This window comes from Neofelis nebulosa, chromosome 7, assembly GCF_028018385.1.
Source record: "Neofelis nebulosa isolate mNeoNeb1 chromosome 7, mNeoNeb1.pri, whole genome shotgun sequence".
Taxonomy (NCBI): domain Eukaryota; kingdom Metazoa; phylum Chordata; class Mammalia; order Carnivora; family Felidae; genus Neofelis; species Neofelis nebulosa.
This window is the reverse complement of record NC_080788.1, coordinates 135,810,751-135,834,119: the sequence shown is the minus strand read 5'-3', so window position 1 is coordinate 135,834,119 and position 23,369 is coordinate 135,810,751. Positions and strand designations below refer to the sequence as shown.

Sequence of the window (23,369 nt, the reverse complement as noted above, 5' to 3'; positions counted from 1 at the left end):
TGTCTAAGATGAAGCATTCACAAGGCTAGCAGCAGTTGACATTGCCTGTCAACTGGGAGCTCAGCCAAGACTGTCTACCAGAGCGGCGACATTCAGCCTAGTAGGAGAGGGGAGCTTCTCACCTGATGGCACAGAAAGCACTCCAGAAAACCGCTGCCCCGCCTCCAACGTCACACAGCGTCGCTTCTGCTTCATTTTACTGATTACAAACAGGTCACCAAGACCAGCCCAGATTTTAAAGGAGGAGACAAAGACTCCATTTCTAGTGGGGAAAAATGTCAAAGAACTTGAGGGCAAGTTTTTAAACGATGTTAGATGATGTTTACTCATGGAGTTCTAAGGAAAGAGATTGCATTCATGACCAATCATACAAGGGAAGTTTCAGAGGCCAAGATAGGATATAGATGAAAGGACTGGTTCATCTCTCTTCTTAATAGACCTCAGAACCTCAAAAGACCTGGGCACTGCATTCAAGGATGCTTCTCCCAACCTTCTCTCCCTCTTATTTCGCTCAGGATTAGATGCATGCCTCTCCCAGCCATTCTGGCTATTTCCTTTCAAATAGGTGTTTCCTCGAATAAAATCCTTACATGTTAATGAGTTGAGTTATGAGTTAATGAGTTGAGTTGAGATGAGATGAGATGAGTTCTCTTTTTGAAAAAAGAGAATCTCTTTCTGTATTGCAAACCTACAGACAGAAATCAGAATTCTTAAGAAAGATCTGAGAAAGAACAACTGGACTCTCAACAGAATGTTCTTCTTTACTCTCTCTGATGCAGACATATTTGTCCACACTGGGGGTGGGGTGGGGAGGCAGGGAACACTTGAGTGTAGGCAGCCCTATACCACACTCTTCTAGCTGTGATGTTTAGGAGGTAAGAACATTTCTCACCCAGTGATAGTCTGAAAAATGCAGGCAACATTTTGATTGCCCTGGCTTTTCTCAAGTACTAACCTAACCTCTGTGGCCAAGGGGTAATGTACAGAATTTTTGCATCACTTAAGTACAACCATATAATTCTCAAATACAAAGTTAGAAAGAATATTAGGAGTAACAAAAACTAAGCCAGAAACATTTGATTTCTGATTTAAACATAGCTAAATAAATAAATTGCATGCTTTCATATTGATACTATCGTCCTTGGCCACCTATACTACCTTCTGGCTATCAAAAGATGAAAAAACAAATTGAGAATAATGAAATGTGTGGACGCATTTTTACATTCAGAATGTACTTACATTATTTCTTCTGTGCCAATAATCTGAAAAAATTATCTACCACAAAGCACTCCCTACAAATAAAAAGCCCTTGTGATCTGGTCACCAAAGATATTAAACATGACTCAGTCCCTTTGGGGATGAATAAAGATATTAAAAAAAAAAAAAAAAGGAAAGAAAGAAAACAATCCAGATTTGACACGACCTAAAAGAGATCTGGTCTACTCAGATGAGAGCAGGGAGAATGCACATGAAGTTTTTATTCTGAAATCCTTCTCAAAACTCAAGAAGATGAGTTGAGATGAGTTGAGATGAGTTCTCTTTTTGAAAAAAAAAAAAATCTCTTTTTGTATTGCAAACCTACAGACAGAAATCAGAATTCTTAAGAAAGATCTGAGAAAGAACAAAGTGAAAGTTGTATTTAAAACCTTCTCATCCTGGAGGGCGCCTGGGTGGCTCAGTAGGTGAAACAGCCGATTTCGGCTCGGGTCATGATCTTGCATTTTGTGGGTTCAAGTCCCATAACAGGCTCTTTGCTGTCAGCACGAAGTCCACTTCAGATCCTCTGTCCCCTTCTCTCTCTCTGCCCCTCCCCTGCTCAAGCACACACTCTCTCTCTCAAAAATAAACATTAAAAAAAAAAACCAACAACCTCATTCTGTAGAAAAGCTTTAGCAAAGATTATAAAAGTCAAATACATTAAGTACATATCAACTCTCAATATATAATTCAGCAGGCCTCAACATAACCATAAGTAAATTTTTGTTTTCTCATTCCTAGTTAAAATCTCGTGTCATGGATAAATCAAGACTTACCCCTTTTACATTTAAAGACTTACTGCATCTAAGAGCTGAATTTAGCACTAGTCTGGGTCCTCCAAAAAGCACACACCAGAGCAGATTAACATGTAAGGATTTTATTTGAGGAAACACCTATTTGAAAAAGAGAGCCAGAATGGCTGGGAGAGGCGTCTAATCCTGAGTGAAGTAAGAGGGAGAGAAGGTTGGGAGAAGCATTCTGGAATGTTGTGCACCCTAAGGAAGGTTTGGCAAAGCTGGTCAGGGAGTCCTTGAGCCAAAGTCAGCCTATAGAAGAGATGTCTCCCAGGACAACTGCCTTAGTATCCTGCTGCATCCAGTCATTGGTGGGGAGCACCCTGTGGGAGGTATGCTGTACCTAAGCACCGTGATAAATTTCAGAGTACAGCAGCTGGGGTCTTTGGTGAATTTTGTTCCTTGTAAAAAGAGGTCTGCAAAGGCATGTTCTCGTGACTGCCACATTGGCCGTCACCTGAATAATGCACACAGCTAGAGCTATTCAAACACCTAGCAAGCAGCAGAAAGGGGCTGTCCATTTGTAAGCACACAAAGCATTTCCCCTGAGGGAAATGTACAAAACTAAGAAAGCATGTGTGCACTGCAATTCCCCATGGTTAATTCCAATACCCATCTCCTCTTTCTCTTTATTGCTCTAAATATTTCCTTTGACCATTCCTTAGGAATTCTTGCTTTTACTTCTGGGTGCTTGGGCTGTCATGCATGAGGGCTTGGGACACAAGTGGGAGACTGTGCAGCATGCACACTGAAAGAAGTCTCTGGGTTCTCCGTTGCCCTGCAAACTAATATAAATGCTGATGCTCATTAATGCTGCTACTTTCTGCTAGTGCCTGGGAGTGTTTTTCACAGGGCTCTGAGCAGTTGAATGTCAACAATTTCTGGACTTACTTTTTGTAACTTAGTAGGAAAATTTCAGGTACAACAAATCCTAGGGTGATGACCAAGGAAATAAAATAGCAGAATCAAATCCAGGGGATATGAAAGAGAAGTAAGTTAGCAGGCCCTGGTGAGGGACTCCGTACAAAGGTGAAAAAAACGTGAAAATGACTCACATTTTTACGTGAAGTATTAGAAAATGGTTGTGGACTAAATTGTTGCAGACAGCTCATTTCAAATCTTCATTAAGTACCTATGCATCTCAACCAAATAAAGCACTCTTTGACACCAGTCTCGAAAAAGGTGAGAGAGGAGACTTATTTGTCAGAAGTGGTAGAGAAAAAGGAAAGGATACATGGGCATCAGTCACCTCCCCACCTCCCCAACCTGATTTCCCTCCCCTAGATCGAAAGCAGTTTCAGGAACTGGGTTGTCTCTCTCAAGACAGATATGCCTGGTGAGAGACAGGACGCTAATGGCCCATTTCAGACCGTGATTTAGTCATTCTAGACCTCTGTTTTCAGGTGCTTGGCTTGTTCTTAGCTGGGAAGTTGGCTTGGCTACAAAAGAATCCACTTAAGGAGCACGTTGTATGCCACAGCAGCACCCACCTCCTGAGTAGAGACACCAATGTTACCCTGTTGCGTTCCACAGGTCACCTCCCATTGACACCTACCAGCTTGTTCTTAGCTGGGAAGTTGGCTTGGCTACAAAAGAATCCACTTAAGGAGCACGTTGTATGCCACAGCAGCACCCACCTCCTGAGTAGAGACACCAATGTTACCCTGTTGCGTTCCACAGGTCACCTCCCATTAACACCTACCAGCTTGTTCTTAGCTGGGAAGTTGGCTTGGCTACAAAAGAATCCACTTAAGGAGCACGTTGTATGCCGCAGCAGCACCCACCTCCTGAGTAGAGACACCAATGTTACCCTGTTGCGTTCCACAGGTCACCTCCCATTAACACCTACCATTATGGCAAGGTCTGATTTTCACTGGTGCCCTCAGAAGGGAGAGGAGCTTTCTTTCAATGGCTCAAGTTCTTTCTCTTAACCTAGAATGGGGAAAAATACAAATAGTAGAAATAAAAACATATTGGCTGGCTAGATTGTACTTAACTCGGACAAATCACCACCAGTTATAATATACAGCATGTTTTAGGAGGGAGGTGAGCGTGAAGGCGGTGAGACCAGCTGATTTTTCCCACAAATTATTTCATGTTTGGTTTGAGGATCGAGTAAATAATAATACAAATAAATGTAATGACGTCTTACTGCATCCAAAGTGGACAAAATTGCTGTCATGCCCTGATGCTTGAAATTATAGCATTTTACATTTTAGAGAAAACTGCCTTGTTTTTATCATTTTCCACTTTTGTTTGCAAATAAAAGTCTGAAGCTGTTCTTTGTAAGCGTGTCTTTGTATTTGACTGGGAGGTGGGAGGGAGGAAAGGTCCCAACTTCTGATTTTAAAACGGAAAATCCCACATCCTGGGGAACTCCTCAGCACTCACTGATCATGCTGTCAGGGCCTCTTTCTGAATGTAGATGGGTGTAACACGAACTGCATTGCAGGTCTGAGATGAGATTATTGGTGATGTAAGCACCTGAACCTGCCATAACAGTGGCCACTAGACACAGGTGGCTACTGAGCACTTAAAACGTGGCTTATCCGGGAATGAGGAATTGAATTTTAAGCTTTATTTAATTTTAATTGAATTTTACATTTAAAAATTGATAGTTGTTTTTGGAAAATCATTTTTGAAATAACTTGAGCATGTGAATCTACTTTTTCAGTTGTAAATTTAATGAACTTTAAATACAGATTAGGTATTTGCAATGAAAATTTGGCTTCCAAGTAGACATTTACACCATGAGTAAACCACACCTCGCATCTTGAACTTAGTTCGGAAAAAAAGGTAAAATGTCATTAATTTCGTATGAGTATTTTGAAGATACTGCATTCAATAAAACAAATTAAAATAAATTTCAGCAGTTTCTTTGTACTTTTTCAAAAAGCGGCTGCTGTAAAATTTTAAATTACAAGGGGTTCATTTTATTTCTAGTGGACAGCAATGACCTAGACGGCCTGGCAAATAGGAAAAGCCCCCCCAAACGGCGGCTTTTACTATCATGAGCATAAGAATTTGGAACGAGAATCTGATTCCTTTGTGAAGATTAGCAGTGTTTAACATCTAACGTTGGGAGTTACTCATCCCGATTACATTGTATCGTATCCGTATCTGGTTTCGTAAACCCTTCACGATCTTTTTTTTTTTTTTTCTTGGCAACATGGAGGACTAGAAAAGAACAGTTCTGATGAAGACTAAAGGAATGGCGGGAGTAGTCGGAATGTAAGGGGAGGTTTTAGACTTGTCACTTCGGGTCTGGCGCCAGCCGTCCCGTTTCTGGATTAGCCACACCAGTGCGTGCCCCATGGCGGCTCCCAAGACCTGCGACTGACCTCGCCGTGCAAACCTGCGGCCTTTCCCGGAAGCTTTTCAGCTTCTCCCCAAAGGAGAAACGCCTGGAGTCCGCGAGGCTCCGGCGCCTCCCGGACCCTGCGCTCCGGGAGCCGAGGCCGGGAGAGGACACTCGCGGAGGCGGACACGCCGCGACGGAGCCCCGGGACGACGCGGCCCTGCGCCTGCCTGCAGGCCAGGCAGGGACAGCAGCTGCCGGACGGTGAGCCACCGGGGAAGGCGGCCGCACTCGGAGCCCGAGACGCCAGGAGCGCGGCGGGCACACAGCGGGCAGGCGCGCCGAGGCCGGAGGCGAGTTCCACGCCCCTTTCGAATCCCCGAGCGGGGCTGATGACGAACACAGGGCGCGACGGCGCACACACCGCCCCGCGCTCGCACGACTGTGCGTGCAGGCAGCGCGAGGGAGCCCCGGGCCGTCACCGGCGCGACCAGCGTTCCGCCTCCTCCGCTCCCTGCGCTCCCGCCACCTCGGCAACTCGGCGCCCGCCTCCCGCCTCCGTCCGCGGCCTCCGCCGCAGCGAGGCTCCCGGCCTCGCTCCTGTCTCTTTAAATGGTGGGGCCAACGGGCCGCCCCTGCAGCTGCTGCCTGGGTGGCCCCGCGCGCCGCTATTGAGGGGCGAACCAAGATGGCGGCGGCTTTGGCTTCGTGAGGAAGACGGAAGAGGCGGTGGCAGCGGCGAAGGGAAAGGGACTTCCAGGAGCCAGGAGCGCTCGTGCGCTTGGGGGCTCTCGCAGTCTCCCGCGCAGTGGTAGCAGTTGCAGCAGGAGCAGGCACCCCTCGGCTGGGGACATCTGAAGCAGGGGAGCGGAGCGGAGCCACTGGCTGCGGTGGCAGGGCCAGGTATAAGGAAGGAAAACATGGCGGCGGCGGCCTGAGGAGGCGGCGGCGGCGCGGGAAGCGGCTTCGCGGAGATCATGGCGGAGGCGGGAGCAGGGCAGTGACCGGCGCCTCGAGTTCCTACCGCATCGGGGCGGGAGGCTGCGAAGCGCTGCGCGCCCCTGTCGGGGCGGCCGGGCTCGCCGGGCCTGGACAATAGCGCCGAGGAGTCGGAGGCGAGGAAAGGCCGGGGCCCAGAGCTCGGGCCCGGGAGCGGGCCATGCGGGCGGCCCCGCGGCCCCGCAGCGGCCAGCGGCGGCAGTGAGGCTCGGGAGTCCTCCGCTTGCGGGCGTCCTCCTGCCTTGGCTCCCGCCTGTCCCGGCCCCCCTTCCTGGGCGACGCCAGCGGGGCCTCTGCCCCGGCCCCCGGGCGGCACGATGACCGACACCCGGCGGCGGGTGAAGGTTTACACGCTCAACGAGGACCGGCAGTGGGACGACCGGGGCACCGGGCATGTTTCGTCGGGCTACGTGGAGCGGCTGAAGGGCATGTCCCTGCTTGTCAGGGCCGAGAGCGATGGTAAGTGAAGCCCTTTGCGGCGGGACCCTTGCTTCCCGTCCCTCACCCCACCCCGGCCCTGGGCCACCTCCCTGGTTGGTTGGGGCTAATGCGAGAACGGAGGGGGCGACTGGGGCTGGGGGCGACTGCCGCCCTCGGGGAGGACGGGCCACCAGCAAGCACCCCAGTCCTCCCGGAGCTAGCTGCACGGGGAGCGCTCGAAATGTCTTTTTCCTCCCAGCGCTTGGTAGCACTTGCGGGGACGAGGGGAGCCCAGCACGCTTGAACTGTGCTGCCTGGGCGTGTGGAGAGGTCGGGGGCCTAAGATCGGGAGCCCGGACTGTTCTTTTGCACTAGAGTGACCTTGAGAAAGGCACTGATTAATCCGATCTTCTGCCTTAGTTCACTCATCTGTAAAGCAGGCGTGAAACTTTCTCGGAGCGAAGAAAGTTCTTAGGTGTTTCAGTCTTTGGAGAACGTTTTGCTGTGCCCCCCCCCCCCCCCCTTTTTTTTTTTAACTTTTTCTGCTACAGGTTTTTGATCGTGTTCCACGTTGGCAACACTGGTTCATGAATCTGGCAACTCTGCATTAGGCAGAGAAAATGCTGCTTTGCCGTGAGAAGATCGATTTGTGTTCCCCTAGTGTAGTCTTTAACACAAATACGGATTTTTGTGTATTGTTTGTGTAAACTTCTTGTAAGCTTGGAATAATTTTATACGAGCTGTTTTTGTTTGTTTTTGATTGCTTAAATGTATATTCATTATTTGGTTGGTTCAATTAACAGGTGGGGAGAAATTGGCCAATAACTTTAAAACCTTTTGAATCCGCCTTAGTGCCTGTGCTTCACATGTTTTGAAATAGCCCTCCAGGTTCAAAGACCCAGTTGTTTGAAAATAAGTGTTTCACATTTTTCAAGACTTACTTTATTTAGGGATTGCCACTTCTCTCTCTCTCTCTGTGGCATAGCTGGAGTTTCACTTAAAATGTTCACGTCAGGTGAAAGTGTTTTCAAATTGTTTCTCCCGAATTTGAAAACTTGTCTTGTTACATTAGTGTATAATTTCACTCTAGCTATTTGTTTATTAGGATTGTAGTTGTTCTGTATCAGAATTATTACAAACTCGTTTCAAGGAATTTTAATTGGACTTTGAACCCTGAACTCCCCATTCCATGAAAAACAAACAAGACTCACCCTTCTGTAATTGAACACTCAAGGGACATCGATTTTCAATTTGATTTGAAAAATTGTAATTTGGAGTTATATTGGCCACAGGTTATCTTTATAAGGCTACCCAGAATAGCCTAATTGGAGAGATTATTTCCTTTGGGAGGGATTTAAAGGATTTTGAATACATTGGGAATATTTTTCTGAGGCCTATTATTTGCCTCTTAAAAATACAAGTTTGAATGTGTTAGCATGCTTTTGTGTGACTATCACATAGTCACCACTACTCTAACATCTCCTCCTTTGCATGTTTGGAAAACTTTTTACATAATGAGTTGAAAGAATGGGCTTTGTAGGTTCAGTTAACTTCCAAATGAAAGTGGGGGTAGATTTGAGGTCAATTCTTTGAAATCTCATAACTTAAAATAACATGTTTAACATTCACATCATGTATTTAATTGGACTCATTATGCAGAGTGTTTTGTTTAAAGTATTAAGTGTTATGTTTTAATGTCCTACTATCCTAGGAAATCCTACTGTTCTAATGTACTGATGTAGGGATCTGGTTGTTTCCCATTTTTATTTTTACCTCTTTGGAAATAGCCCCTAAATTCCCTTCCTCCCTTTGGTAAGTTTGGAACTCTGCAATAAAACAGGTTGAATGGCAAAAACAAAATGGTTTTAATTTTTATCCATTAGTTTTATTTATTTTTATTAATAGAGAAAAAGCTGAACTAAATATAACTGATGTGCCTTTGTTAAATTTAAGATAAAGGAAAACTAAATCCAAAGAGTGGGTTTAGAAAATTCCAGCACACTTATGGAATAATGTCGTAAATAATCTCTAGTTTGGGGGCACCTGGGTGGCTCAGTCAGTTAAGCATCCCACTCTTGATTTCGGCTCAGGTCATGATGTCACAGTTTGTGGGATCGAGCCTTGCACCAGGCTTTGCACTGACAGTGCTGAGCCTGTTTGGGATTCTCTCTCTCCCTCTCTGCCCTCCCCAACTTGCGCGTGCTCTATCTCAAAAATAAATAAATATTTTAAAAAAACAATTTAAATAATCCCTAGTTTGGTTAATGTTGTTTCTAATAGGAAAACTCCAAATAGGATTCAAAGTAAAAGTTTATTGAGTACCTGCTATGTGCCAGAGACTGTTTACTTGTGTCATCTGGTGTAGGTACTGTTATTAGCTATATTTTGCAGATGGGGAAACTGAGGCTCAGACAGCTAGCCTGTGGCTTGAGACTGTTATTTAATTATCATTAACTGTTTATAGTGTGTTTTAAATTCCCATTATTGCTGTCTACTTGCATTTGCTGCTTTATACTTACAGACTCAAAGCTTATTTCAAAGAACATAAAAAAATTTTTTTAGCCTAAAGATATTTAAAATTATAGTTTATCTTCATGCCAGATGGAAGTTTTTATATGGACTGCTAATTTGGGTCATCCATTATTGTGTGCTTCTCCCATTCTCCATTATAGGATAATTGAGACTCTCTGTATTTATTGTGGTGAACAAAATGGAAAGTATTTCTGATTTTCCATAAAATGAGCCTTTTATCTTGGTAGAGGCCTTTATACACTACACCGAAAATCAGGAAGGCCACTTCTGAATGGAAGTACTTGTGGCCTGTCTGTTGACAGGGTGCATCTTTGTGTGTAAGTATGTGCCTTTCCCCTCTGAACTGAGTGGCTTGGCAAATCTGTAGCCCACCTTGCCTTGGAGGAAGGAATGTCCTGCAAGCTATCGAGCTCATTTTTTTTAGGGGTTCCTTATTCAGTAGTTCATAGTGGTAAAATACTTTGTACGAACACAACCCTTTCTTTAATGAAGATAGGTTACTTCATTTCTCAGGTACCTGCAAAATTCCATCTAACAATAAAAATTACTTGGTATTGTGTTTTTTTTTTCTTCTTTCAACTTCTGCTGTACCTGTTAAGTTGCTTGAAGTGAAGGATAATAATGTCATCCCTTACCTTGCCCTCTCAGTTTATTATTTCAGATCATTCTAATGTCTTATTGTGGTTTTTACCACTTCCATCTTCCAATTTTAGAATTGATAAAAGAATTTGGAATTTCTCCACATAGTGAAGGATGTCTTTTTTACATAAATCATATCCATGTTCTTTTTTTCTGGATTACTTGCCAAGCATCAAGAATAGTGTTCTTACATTTGGTTTTTACCTTAGATTATATTAAGTAATTTTTACATTTCAAAATAGTTTCACCTATTGTCTGACTTACCTATTTCAGAGTTTAGAAGGTTAAATTTTCAGTATTACTTGGGGCATGAAGAAAATGAGACGGGGAAGTGTTTTTGTCAAGGCAGAACTGCTACTGTGGTGAAAACTAGAATCCTGTACGTCTGCCTCTTGTAGAACGTAGTAGTAGGTAGTGGCTCACCCCCACTATAATTAGAAAAGGAGGTCAGAACACTTTAGGTGGAAAGCCTGTTTTGTTTGGGCTGTTGTGGTGATTTGAACAGAGATAGTAACAGCATTTTTTTTTTTTTTTCACTCTCATAAATTAGTAAGCAGTATAGAATCTTGTGTACAGTTGGCATTCCAGATTTAGCTGCTAAGGAGAGCTCGGTATCAGTAGTGGGAGAAATATTTCACTTTGAAAAGTCCATTTAAAGCCCCCTGTTTTTTTGTTTTTTTGTTTTTTTGTTTTTTTGTTTTTTTGTTTTTTTTTTCTTACGTAGACCTACTTTTGTAGAAAATCAGTAGGCCTAGGGTGAGCAAACCCTTATTTATCATCTGTTGCGGGTGGTAACTTCGACAGTTTGAAGTCCATCAGCTAGGTCGGTTATAGGTGATCGGGCTGGAGTGTAGTGAAAGTTTGACATAGGCGTGGAACCTCTTAATGTAATGCCACCATTTTCCCCCCGAGGCTTCATTTCAGTTTTTAAACGCTGTGTGTAACTTGAGCCACAAAATCAGGAGAGAGGGACTTGGAACACAGAATTGCTATAGGTTTAAAGTGTACGCTGCTGTCCTATCCAGATGATATTTTGGACTTGAAATAACTCATTTTTGATGGTGTTTTATTTCCTCTAATGAAGCACAGTACTGAAGCTCCTGCCCTTAGTTTTGAGCATTAAGGACAGTATACCAGAGATGAGTAGATGTTAAACTGCTTACCGTGGAGTGACAGCTGGACCTGTTCATTCTGAAATCTTTAATTTATCCAAATCTAAACTGTTTCTTTTCTTTTTTTTTTTTTTTTTTTAATTTTTTTAATGTTTATTTATTTTGAGAGAGACAGAGACAGAATGCGAGGTGGTTAGGGGCAGAGAGAGGGAGACACAGAATCCGAAGCAGGCTCCAGGCTCTGAGCTGTCAGCACAGACCCCAACGCGGGGCTCAAACTCACGAGCTGTGAGATCATGACCTGAGTCAAAGTTGGACGCTCAACCGACTGAGCCACCCAGGTGCCCCTAAACTGTTTCTTTAACAACCTGAACTTGATTCGTTGGTTGATACTGAAAATAGAACCGTAAAAGTTATAGAAACTGTAACATCTCATTTCTCCAGTGAAAGGAAATGCTATCTTCTAATCAAGTGAACTTTCTAGCTAAATAACACTGTATCAGAAGATTAAAAATCTTAACAGTTTTCTTGGAGTGTTTTCTAAGTATTATTTGCTACAATATTTTTCTTAAGCAATATAAACCTGTTGATTAATCTTTCATCGAAATATGTTTCTGGATCATTGTTATCATTACTAATTTTTCTACTATTCAGCAGCACAGTGATGCCAGTGAAATGATATTTTGACCATGCTTTAAAAAAACAAGTACTGACTGCTGGTTATGTAGTAGATGCTGGGGTTGGCCCTTGAAATTTTTGGTTAATACAACAACCCTAGGGATATCATTTTTTCTAACCATAAGTCTTGCTCTAGTGACTCTTTGATTAAATAGTTTAGTTCTGTGGTCTTTTTTTCCTGCACTCAGCCAGAAATCTAGATTTTTTTTTTTTAAATGTAAAGTCTTTGCATTTTAAAACATTTGCATGAATTCAGTGTATGAATGTGTGTTAGACTACAACCCAAACAGGCTGTCTGCTGGCTGGATCCAGGTGGCAGGCACTAGTTGTAGGTTCTCTGATTCAGACACTTTTGGAATGATGCTTCACTGGTGTGCTACCAACTACTTCTCATCCCACTCCCTGGAGGTATTTGTTTTGATCGAGTTGTGTTGGGAATTGGCAGCAGGATACAAGAATAGATTCAAGGAATACATTTCATTTTACAGGAGGAACAAAGATGTCATGAAGCAGGGAGGTAAAGTTTTTAATGACCTCAAATCATCTATACTCATTGTTGTACTAAATGTTTTATTGTCCATCGTTCTTATCTATGTTTGACAACTTCTACTTTACAGTTGTCTTGGTGATGTTCCGAGTGGCATTTTCCCTCCTATACCATTGTTCCCCCGTTTCCTGAGTGTACAGACCTCCTTTTTGTCTATATATTTAGGGCATCTGTGTTAAGATACACAGATCTGTCATCTAAAAGCATAGTAAATCATTGTATATGTTTAATTCCTGCAAGTATACTGTTGCTGGCATAGAGTAGCATTTCTGTAACTTTCTTCCCCAGGAGATCTTTATACTGTTAGAACTTGGGATCCCCCAAAACTTTTGTTTTATGTGGGTTGTATCTACTGATATTTGCCATATTAGAATTTAAAACTAAGACTTTAAAAAGCTTTTCTTAAGTCAGAATTTAGTGAGAAGAGTGTCCCTTGTTTCGTAGTTTTACAAATCTCTTTAGTGTCTGGTTTAATTTCTTAACCTGCTTCTGCATTCAATCTTTTGCAATATCAGTGTCAACACTGAGAAAAGTAAGGGTGAAAAAGGTAAATAATATTTTAGTCATATTATGAAAATAGTTTTGATTTTCCAGACTCCTTGAGGTCCCCCACTTTGAGGACAGCTGGCATAGAGATTGTTTCTAGGTTTTTACCATTACGGATGCTGCTAGTGACCCATTTGTTTGTATACTTGGCACTGTGTGAACATGTAGGCTAATTTCCAGAACTGTTAGACCAAAGAGTAGTATGTGTTTAAAAGTCTTTTAGATACAGATAAAGTGACCCTCCCCAAAAGTTGTGCTGGTTGTCAGTCTTGGTATTAGTAAAAAAAGAATTAATTTTTTTTTTTTTTTTTTAAGAAGTCTGTGTGCAAATATGGACTCGTATGCCTATCAGAGCTTCTTTGACATAGACTCCGACAAGCACTTTAGCTCACCTGAGGGTGTTTGATTTTGCTACTGGTCTGAATGATAGATTCTGCAGTGGCAAATTGAATTCCATGTATTGATGTATTCCTTTTAGTTTGATCATGGTCTTCATTTTTCTTTGTGTCCAGTATATCCTTGCCAACTGGCTTTTCTCAAGTCTTTGATATTGGGGTTTGCTGTGTAGGCTTGTCTTTCTCTAGTCTGTGTGACAGAGTGTCTTTGTCAGATGAGGAGGAGGTGTCATGGAGAGGGTGAGAGTGAATTCTTCTTGGGGGATAAGGCATCTTTTATTGGATAGGATGGGTATGTTTCTCAAATGAAGTTTGGGTGGAGACTCTTGTGCATATGTGCTTCAGTTATTAAGGTAACATTGGACCTACCTGGTATCAAAAGCACGTGTTCTCCTTAATGAGAACCGACTCTACCTCCTGCAGTGTTGCTTGAGGTCTGCTGCTACGGATCATCTTCCTCATTTTCCCCTGTTGTCTCTGCTACCATGATGAATGCCTCTCACCTACAGTTGAACTCTATATCCCCAGCCATACCCATATATTACTAGGATGAAATGGCTATTCCGGGTACTGTAGCTATAGCAACTGAGACAAGTAAACTTGGGAGAAAGGATTGTGTTAATGCGTATTAACACTCAACTGGTTCTTTTTCAGTTAATTGGAGAAGTGCTCATAACTTGATCTAGTAGAAACTAAGAGATAGGGGAAGGGAACCTACCTAATAGATAGCCTAGATATAAAACTAGAACTATGTCTTTGTTATTATCTTAGCCCCCAAACTAAAAGGCAGTTTTCATGCTTCACCCTCTGCAGCCTACTTACTGCTTTCTTAGGGAGCATGGTATTTGGGGACCAGAGCTGGACTTCCTAAGGTGGTATATTAGGTCAAAGCCATGGGATGTGACTGAAAATGTGTTTCAGAATATACTTCCCTTTAACATCTTGAGCGGCCCAGAAAAAAGAAAAACTTGCCAACATCAGAAGCTTCTAGTTATGTGCTTATTCTTGCTTTAGCTAGGGCTTTTGGAGGGAACACTTGAATTTGTGGTTTTTCCTTTCTAATTACCCTTAACCCTGTAATTTTATGGAGAGAGAGTTTTGAAGCAAATGAAAAAGGAGTTGGTACCTGAAAAATAATAGTTGTACCACTACCACTTTTTGTTCTTAGAGCGGCCAGGTCAGGTGTGTGTTTGTTTGTTTGTTTGTTTGTTTGTTTCTTTCTTTCTTTCTATTGAAGTATAGTTGACACACTGTTATAGGTGTGGTTTTCAAAAGCACAATTTGAAGTGGTAACTCCACCCCTCTGTTTACCCCTACTCTTGAACTTTTTAAAAAACTTTTCAAGTGTAATACATCAAAAAGGCACATAGATCGTAAGTATTCCGCCTGATGAATTTTTGTAAAATAACCAGCACTCTGGAAGCCTGTCCCTTCTCAGTCACTATCTCTACCCGTGTGTGAACACCACAGGTTAATTTTTGCTAGTCTTTAAATTTTATGTAAATAGAATTATATGGTAGATATTTATAAGATTCACATATTTGGTTCACTCATTAACACTGCTATGTGGTATTCTACCAAATGAGTATTTACACTTTTTCAAAAACATTGTTCACATGCCATATAATTCACTCATCCAGAGTGTATAATTCAGTATTTTTCAGTGTATTCACAGGATTATGCAACCATCACCACAGTCTAATTTTAGAATATTTTGTCCTCTCTGAAAGAAATCGTGTAACCATTAGAAGTCACTACCTATTCACTCCCCTTTCCTCCCCAGCCCTAAACAATCACTAACCTACACCTCTTTCTCTGATTTGTACACTCTGTACATTTCATACAAATACAGTCATAGAATATAGGCCTTTATGATTGGCTTCTTTCACTTGTAATGTTTTCAGGTTTTATCCATGTTATGGCATGTATTTTTTTTTTTTTTTTTGTATAGCTGAATAGTATTTATGCATTAGTTTTTGGACATTTGGATTGTTTCCACTTTTTTGCTGTTATGAAAAAGTGCTGCTAAGAAACTACATGTACACATATTTGTGTGACCATACATATGTTTTCATTTCTCTTGGGTATATACCTAGGAGTGGAATTGCTGGTAACTCTAGCAATTGAGGAACTGCCAAACTGTTTTACAAACTGGATGCCTTTTTACATACCTCAAGCAAAATGTATGAGGGATCCAATTTCTCCACATGGTTGGCAACACTGTCTTTGATTATAGGCATCCTAGCAGGTGTTAAATGGTCTTATTTGTGGTTTTTATTTGCATCTCTTTAATGACTAATGATGTTGAGTATCTTTTCTTATGCTCATGGTCCGTTTGTATATCTTTGGAGAAATGACAGTTCAGATTTATTGACCAAAATTGGGTTGTCTTTTTATTATTTAAGTTGTCCGAGTTCTGTATAAAAATCCCTTAATCAGATATATGATTTCAGTTATTTTTCCCCATTCTATGGGTTGTCTTTTCACATTCTTGATGGTGTTATTTGTAGCACAGATTTTGATTTTGATCCTATCCAATTATCATTGATCAATGATGTCCAATTTTTTCTTTTGGGTAGATCATGCTTTTTTTGCAGCTTAACTTGTTTGTTTTTTGTTTTTTTGTTTTTTGGTGTTTTTTTTTTTTGGTTCATTTATTTTGAGAGAGAGTCCACATGAAAGTAGGGGAGGGGCAGAGAGAGAGAGAATCCCAAGCAGTTCCTGTATCGTCAGCAGAGCTTGACACGGGGCTCAAGCCCACGAACCATGAAATCAAGACCTGAGCTAAATTTGGACACTTAAATGACTGAGCCACTGGCGCCCCTGTGCAGTTTAACATTTATTCATTCATTCATTTAAATGTTTGTTTATTTTGAGAGAGAGAGACACACAGAATCCAAAGTAGGTTCTGAGTCAGCACAGAGCCCGACGGGACTTGAACCTATGGACCGCGAGATCATGACCTGAGCCAAAAAGTCAGACGCTTAACCAACAGAACCTCCCAGGCGCCCCTAATTTTAAAGAGGCATTACTTATTTTGGTTCTAAGACACAAGACCTCTTGGATCTTTAATCCAGTTTCAGTCTGTTATTTATGTAGTTTTTTGAAGATGGATTGTTTTTGAGGATGTGATAGGTATTTCAAAGTAGGTTTTGGGAATGTATTTTCTGCTAGAAACCACGTTTTGAGTATAATTGTATGCCACAACTCATCTATAAAAAGTTAAGTTTGATCCATAATGTACCTGAATACTCTGATTTCACTGGGAAACGACAGATTGCAATTTCTGTTCTAGTATTTACAGGAAACAGTGGAGGAATATTTACAAAGATAGTTGAAGGCTTTTAATAATGTTGACTCTAGATATTCATGTCCTTGCTGCTTTTTCTTGTTATGAATGCAACACTAGACAACTTCTAATTACAAAATTTAAAAGTCCAATAATTGTGCATAAAGAAAATTGAAGCACGGGGAAATTTATCAAAGTTTAGTTTTTAAGGGGAGTCTGGGTGGCTCAGTCGGTTAAGTGTCTGGAGCCTACTTCAGATTCAGTGTGTCCCTGTCTCTCTGCCCCTCCCCTACTCATTTTCTCTCTCTCTCTCAAAAATAAATAAACATTTTTTTTTTTTTTTTTAAGTTTACTTCTGAGATAGAGTGTGCAGAGAGCAGGGGACAAACAGAGAGAGAAAGAATCCTCAACAGGCAGCACATAGCCCGACGTGGGGCTTGAACCCACGAACCGTGAGATCATTACCTGAGCTGAAGTCAGACACTCAGCCGACTGAGCCACCCAGGCGCCCCAACAAAGTACTAGTTATTTTCTGAATATCGCGAGTCTTATGGCCAGGGGGGAAAACTACAGAAATGTGCAAATTAAAATTAGCTTACTATCAGAAAACAACTGATTATTTGAAGATGGAGAAGTGTGGCAATTCTGGAACAGAAGTAAGAGACTTTCTGAAGGTGAAGCATAATGTGGGGATGTACTGGGGAAATGGATCGTATCCAAGTCCTGATGTGTTTCAGAGATTTAAACCCAGGTCATCCTGCTACGTGCTGTGCCATGTCACTACTCAGTGCTGCCCGTAAGGTGTTAGATTTCTTTTACCACCCATTCCTCACTCTTCAGATAATTGTGTTCTTCTTGTTAAAAGTAAACATAATATATCAAGTATTTGTTGGGTTACAAGTTTTATTATATTTAAAATTGTTTTTAAAACACTGTTTCCTTAACTGAAGTTACATTTGTATCAAGTGTTCGGGAAAGGAAATGTGTGTGTATGTGTGGAATGTAATTGTGCTGCTTTGCAATCACATAATGGAATGTTTTGTTTTTCTTTTGTTTCCCAGGTTCTCTGCTTTTAGAGTCCAAAATAAATCCTAACACCGCATATCAGAAACAACAGGTAAAAATGTGAAGATGCTATGTTTTACCTTGTATGTTATCCTCTCAGTTTGGTGATTAAATGAAAATTTTACCATTGATTACTTGCAATGAGAAATTCAAAACAGGTTACAACATACTTTCCTAGTCTAATTCTAAAATGTGATTTCAACCAATCTCTATATAAAGCAATCATTTTATTTTAAATTAAAAAAAAAACTTCAAGTTAAACTTAGTTTATATTTCAGATATTCTAGCAACTAAGATTTAATTCTCAAAAGTTAAAACTAAAACAGTATAGTTTTCTGGTTTCTCCCTAAAGAAAAAAGTGGCTACTGATACAATCAGCTGTTAACACAACGAAATGGTAGAAACTGCTTTCTTTGCTGTTGTAGATGCTAGTGCAGAAGGGATATTTCTGTCCCTATACAGCAATCCAGTGTAGGTAAGAGTCTGATTTCTTACAAAGCCTGAATAGGACCTTATGGAAATATAACAGTGATGCAGTTTGGTAAGACAACTTTTAGTTTCGGTATGCTCTTTCTTGTATCCTTCAGAGAGCAAGTGATAACTGAAAGTAAATCTTTCTCTATTTGGTACCTAGTAGCACTATCATCAAAGGGTATTTATTCAGAACACACACACACACACACACACACACACACACACACACACACACAGATCCACTGAGTGCTGTACAAAGCCAGTAAAAGCAGTATCAGTCCCCGCATTGCCCTGAAGGTATAGATGTAAAATAATTTAGACTAAAGGCTATTACCAATGCATTCATATGTGTATATTACTTTATAAATATATTAATCTATAAATAAATTGTAAAGTGCTTTGCTTCATCACTGACCATCAAAATACTAGAGGAAAGTTAGTGTTGGCTTTGCACATTAGATCCCTAAAGATTGTGACTTGGTTGAGGTCACACAGAGAGTATATGGGAAAGCTGATATTAACTCCTAAATCCGTTTAGTGGTGATGTATTTGTCCAACAAACATTTGGTACAATTGAAATATTTTCTTGATAGTCTAATGTTCTGCTAACACCATTGCATTTAGTGATCTTAAGAAAACCATTAAGAACCATTAAGATTGGTTGATTGGAGTGGCTGGAGACTAGAGTATTTGCTATTGCTATTCTATCCCTAAATACATAAATTAGTGTTTTGAGGTTTTAGTTAGTTGAAGAGTAAAAGTCATCTGAAGAAAAAGGAAAGATCAAGTCTATTTTGAGGATGAATGAAGAGCTCCATATGTCTTAACCTATAGGTTAATGTTGGATGATAAACAAGATGATTTTAGGCTCTTTAAGGAAAACAGAAGAGCAATTCCTAAAAATTTTCAAACTTCTAAATTTGTCAGATGGACAGTTAAGAGCATATGTCTAACTGTGCACTGATATTTTTTTGAAGGTTATTTCTGTATTTTTATTTAACTTTATTTTTTATTTTTTAAAATTTACATCCAAATTAGTATATAGTGAAGCAATGATTTCAGTAGATTCCTTAATGCCCCTTACCCATTTAGCCCATCCCCCCCCCACAACCCCTCCAGCAACCCTCAGTTTGTTCTCTATATTTATGAATCTCTTTTGTTTTGTCCTGTTTTGTCTCTTAAAGTCCTCATATGAGTGAAGTCATATGATTTTTGTCTTTCTCTGACTAATTTCACTGAACATAATGCCCTCCAGTTCCATCCACGTGGTTGCAAATGGCTAGCTGTGCACTGATTTAAGCCTGTAGATGAATCTGAATTTACATTGTACCAGAGTAATTGCTTATGGTTGTATTAAATCTGTCTTATTACTAATGTGATCATTGGTTTTAGGTTTGTTCCAGTAGGTGTTATATTATCAGCAATTTTCACAACAGTATGTATTCTACCTATTTTAAAGATGAAGCAGACTCTAGGGGGTTTCCCAACTGACTAATTTCTGGTGTGTTGATCTTACAATGTTAATATAAATTATTTTGAGTTTGAACTGCTACTCAGTCACTGTGGAACAGATGCGTGCCTGGTATCTATGATCTCTAGAAGTTCTTGAGGACAGTAAAAAGGAGTCTTTGAGCTGTTTTTTAAAATTTTGAATAAAAATTGTGGATTTATTCTATTAGTAATACTGCACAGCCTATTCAAATGATCATTTATTTACTTCTGGTTGGCATCACTGTAGTTCAGCGAGAGACTACTGGTCCTCATGATGGACAGTTACATAATTGACTGAAAGGAATTAATATGCCGGTTAGGAGACAGATTTTTAATCAGGGGATCCATCTGTGTACAATAAGGGGTATCTTTGATAGGGAAAAGTATTAGAAGCTTCCTCCATGTAGACATATCTTTTAAGTTACCTTAAAGATGGACTAGTCATGTTTCCTTCTTAATACAGGAACCTTTTATCATCCTGGTAGATGCTCACCTAGCCTTTGCTTGGCTCCTTGCAGTTATTTCTTAGATTGAATTATGTTTTCTTTATGTTGTACTCACATCCTCCTAATTCTGACTTCTCCTAGTTCTTTTCTTTGGACCAGCCTGAAAAAAAATGCTATATGGTTAGGCTTCTTTTTGAATGTAATTCTCCTTGGTACCATTCAAAATTTCATATATGGGTCACAAACCTCTGTCAGTTGTAGGGCTTATTTTTGAAATAGTTGATGACTCTGGAACAGTGTATATGCTTATTACTGTCAGTAAGTTTGAAAAGATATCTTAGACCCTGTAAATATTTTTACTATTCATTAAACTTATTACCATTAAATAAAAGCCTGTCCAAGTAGGAGCAAAGGAGTTATGGGTGGCAGGAGCATCTTGCTTTTTGAACTACAGCACTTCGGTGAAGGTTAAAAAAACTTTCTGCCCAGATAAGTGCTCACATATTACAGATTTAGCCAGTAATTTCATGGGCTTCAGGTGCCCCAGGTAAAGAACATCCAATGTTGACAATAGAGAGATGAGAGAAGGAATTTTATTAATCCCATCCTCCTAACGTGCCCTAATTAATGAATGCTCAGGGTTCCTTTCTGGGCATTGTGACTAGAGCATAAAATGTAACTAGTGTGCAGGCAAAGGATTGATACAGTGTTTAGGTATGTATCTTTTAGTACATTTAGATTGGTCGCTTTGTAGTACTTTTTATTTATTTGTTAACTTCTCCTTAAGGAAAACATTGTTTTCATTTTATAGCCAGATATACAGAGGCTTGGCAATTACCAGTATGGATGTTGCTGAGTACTGTTCACACGCAATTCCTTGTTGCTTTGTTTATTTAAGCCTTATACTTTAAAGTAGTTTGTGATAATTGATACTAATCAGACTTTTTTTTTCTCTCAAGGATACTTTGATTGTGTGGTCTGAAGCAGAAAATTATGACTTGGCCCTTAGCTTTCAAGAAAAAGCTGGATGTGATGAAATTTGGGAGAAAATATGTCAGGTAATTTTAGGAAACTAGAAAGTTAACATGCTCTCTGAGTATATTGTTTTTTTGCTGCGCTTTTAGCTAATGCCCAAGATTTTAAATAGCATTTCATATTTCTTAAATTCACTGTTGTCTGTGAAAAGCTTGATTTATAGGCAAGTGCAGTTTATTTACCTCAATCTGTGCTGAACTCCACACTTTCGTACCCAGCTGTCTTTGAGAGCTCCTCCATGAGTGTTCGCTAGTGTCTCATTTAATAGTTCAGAACCGAACATAATCTCATCTGAATCTGTTCATTCTCCCATCTCCCTCATCTCAGTAAATGCCAGCCAGTTGCTGAAACCAGAAACTTGTGGGTAATATTTATCCTTCCTTCATCACTTAACATCCATTCGGTCCTTCAATTACAAATTTTAAATTCGTTCACTTCTCTTTATTTTCACTGCTATCACAATTTACTAAGCCACTGTCATTTCTTGCCTGTTTATTGCTTTCACCCTGACTGGTCTTCGCAAATCCATACCACAGCTAGAAGGATCTTTTTAAAAATGCCAATCTGATCTCACTTTGTTCAGTAACTTCTAGTAGTTCTTGACTATCTGTTCCACCTCATCTTGCGTGTTCTCAGTTGATTCTGGAATTTCCTAGTGACTCTGGTACCTCTGGTCACATGATCTCCACCGTCTTGTCGGGTATGCATTTGTCATGCACTCTGTTTTGCATTTATTATATGCTAAAGCCACTGGCTCTTGTTATAGACTCATTTAAACGATTGCATCCTAAGGACAGTTGCTCAGTCTCCACATTTATTTTAATTGGAGAATAATCTTTAGCAGGTTCTTTAATTTATTGGTTCTCAAAGTGTGGTCGTCAGACCAGCAGCATGACCTGAGAACTGATAGAAATGCAAATTCTGAGACCTACTGAATCAGAAGTTCTGTGAGTAGGTCCTAGTAATTGTATTTGAATTACATTTGAACAAGCCTTCCAGGTCACATTTTCTCTGTAAAGGGCGGGATAGTAAATATTTCAGGCCTTGTTGGCCATGCAGTTTAACAGCCATTCAACTCTCCTGTTGTAAAATGAAAGTAGCCACACGTGATGCATACCTAAAGAGTGTGGTTCTCTGGTAATAAGATTTATTTACAAAAATTGGTGGTGGGCCATGTTTGGCTATCATTTGTCAATTCCTGTTTTAGGTGATTCTCAGTGCCCCCTGAAGTTTGAGTGCCATCGCTTTAATAAAACTGCAGTGTCCTTGAAGCACAGTGTTTCCTTATTTGCAGAATTTATTTCTGCTTGATCGCCTATTCAGCTGTGTTCTTCACATATTAACGTGACCAACAAACTGTCCCTTTTTGCTAATGTGTGAAAGACTGACATTTATATCTGAATTCCTTTTTTCTTCATTCTTGTTCTTTGCTTTCTTTCCCATATGTTTGTTTTCATAGCACTTGCCTCCAGATTTTGTCCTGTGTGTAGTAGTTCTCCCATAGAGAGAGGAGATTGAAGAGCTCGGTATACTAAGGGCACCTATTGCTCAGACAGACCTTGTTCTCCTTCACTTTTCTGAGTTGAACAAGCTCACCCTGGACACAGTCTATTAGGGCCCATACTTACACCTGGGACTTCATGTGTTGCTGTCATGACAGGCTTTAATAAATTTAATAAATTGCCTTTAATAAATTGTCACATCCTCACTATATGTATCCTTAGGCTGTAATTCTTCATTTACACTTGGGCCATAGGTAGTAGTATTTGTATACTTTGTCTCTAGTAACTTTCCTGGGACTCACTGGCTATTTTATGATTTTCTGATCTTCCCCTTCAACTTGTGCGTACTTTAGATTCAAATTGTTGCTTCTCAGTCAGTCTTTCATGATCCTGTCTGTACTTCTTAATTTCTAGATCCTAGCTCTAAGGAATGCATTACCTTTTGCTCTTTTGAGATCTTAACATGTTTTTCTTACTCTTGAACTCTGCTCGTTTCTTGATCTAGAAACAGCAAAAAGTCTCCCCCATTTTCTAGTATCCTCCTTGATAGTAGATACTAGGTTTGTGTATATCTCTTCTTCCTTACACTTTTCATGGCCTCCACATTCTCATTTTCATTTCATTTCATTTCATTTCTAAGACTTATCCTTTCTCTTAAGGAAGACTTGTAGCTTATTCTCCCTTTCTTCTGTTTTCATTCTTCATTACTTCTTCTCTGAAAGTAAGGCTGAAACGTATTTGTCAAATCATTACAATTCCACCTTGATTCCCTGAGTAGATCAGATTCCAAGAATATCCTAACCACGGTTTGATTCCCTTCATATTTGCAGATAAACTCAAGATAGCATTG

General features: G+C 40.4%; 1 protein-coding gene across 2 annotated transcripts in view; it reads left to right on the top strand.

The window, feature by feature from the left end:
• Window positions 1–6,651: 6,651 nt before the first annotated feature.
• Window positions 6,652–23,369, top strand: part of PPP4R3A (protein phosphatase 4 regulatory subunit 3A) — a 38,350-nt gene continuing 21,632 nt past the window's right edge. For both annotated transcript variants that reach the window (XM_058740039.1, XM_058740038.1), the window contains exons 1-3: window positions 6,652–6,807; window positions 17,568–17,623; window positions 20,942–21,040. In XM_058740039.1, coding sequence (XP_058596022.1) covers window positions 6,666–6,807; window positions 17,568–17,623; window positions 20,942–21,040 — 297 coding nt within the window. In that variant the 5' untranslated portion in view covers window positions 6,652–6,665. The remainder of the gene's footprint in view (window positions 6,808–17,567; window positions 17,624–20,941; window positions 21,041–23,369) is intronic.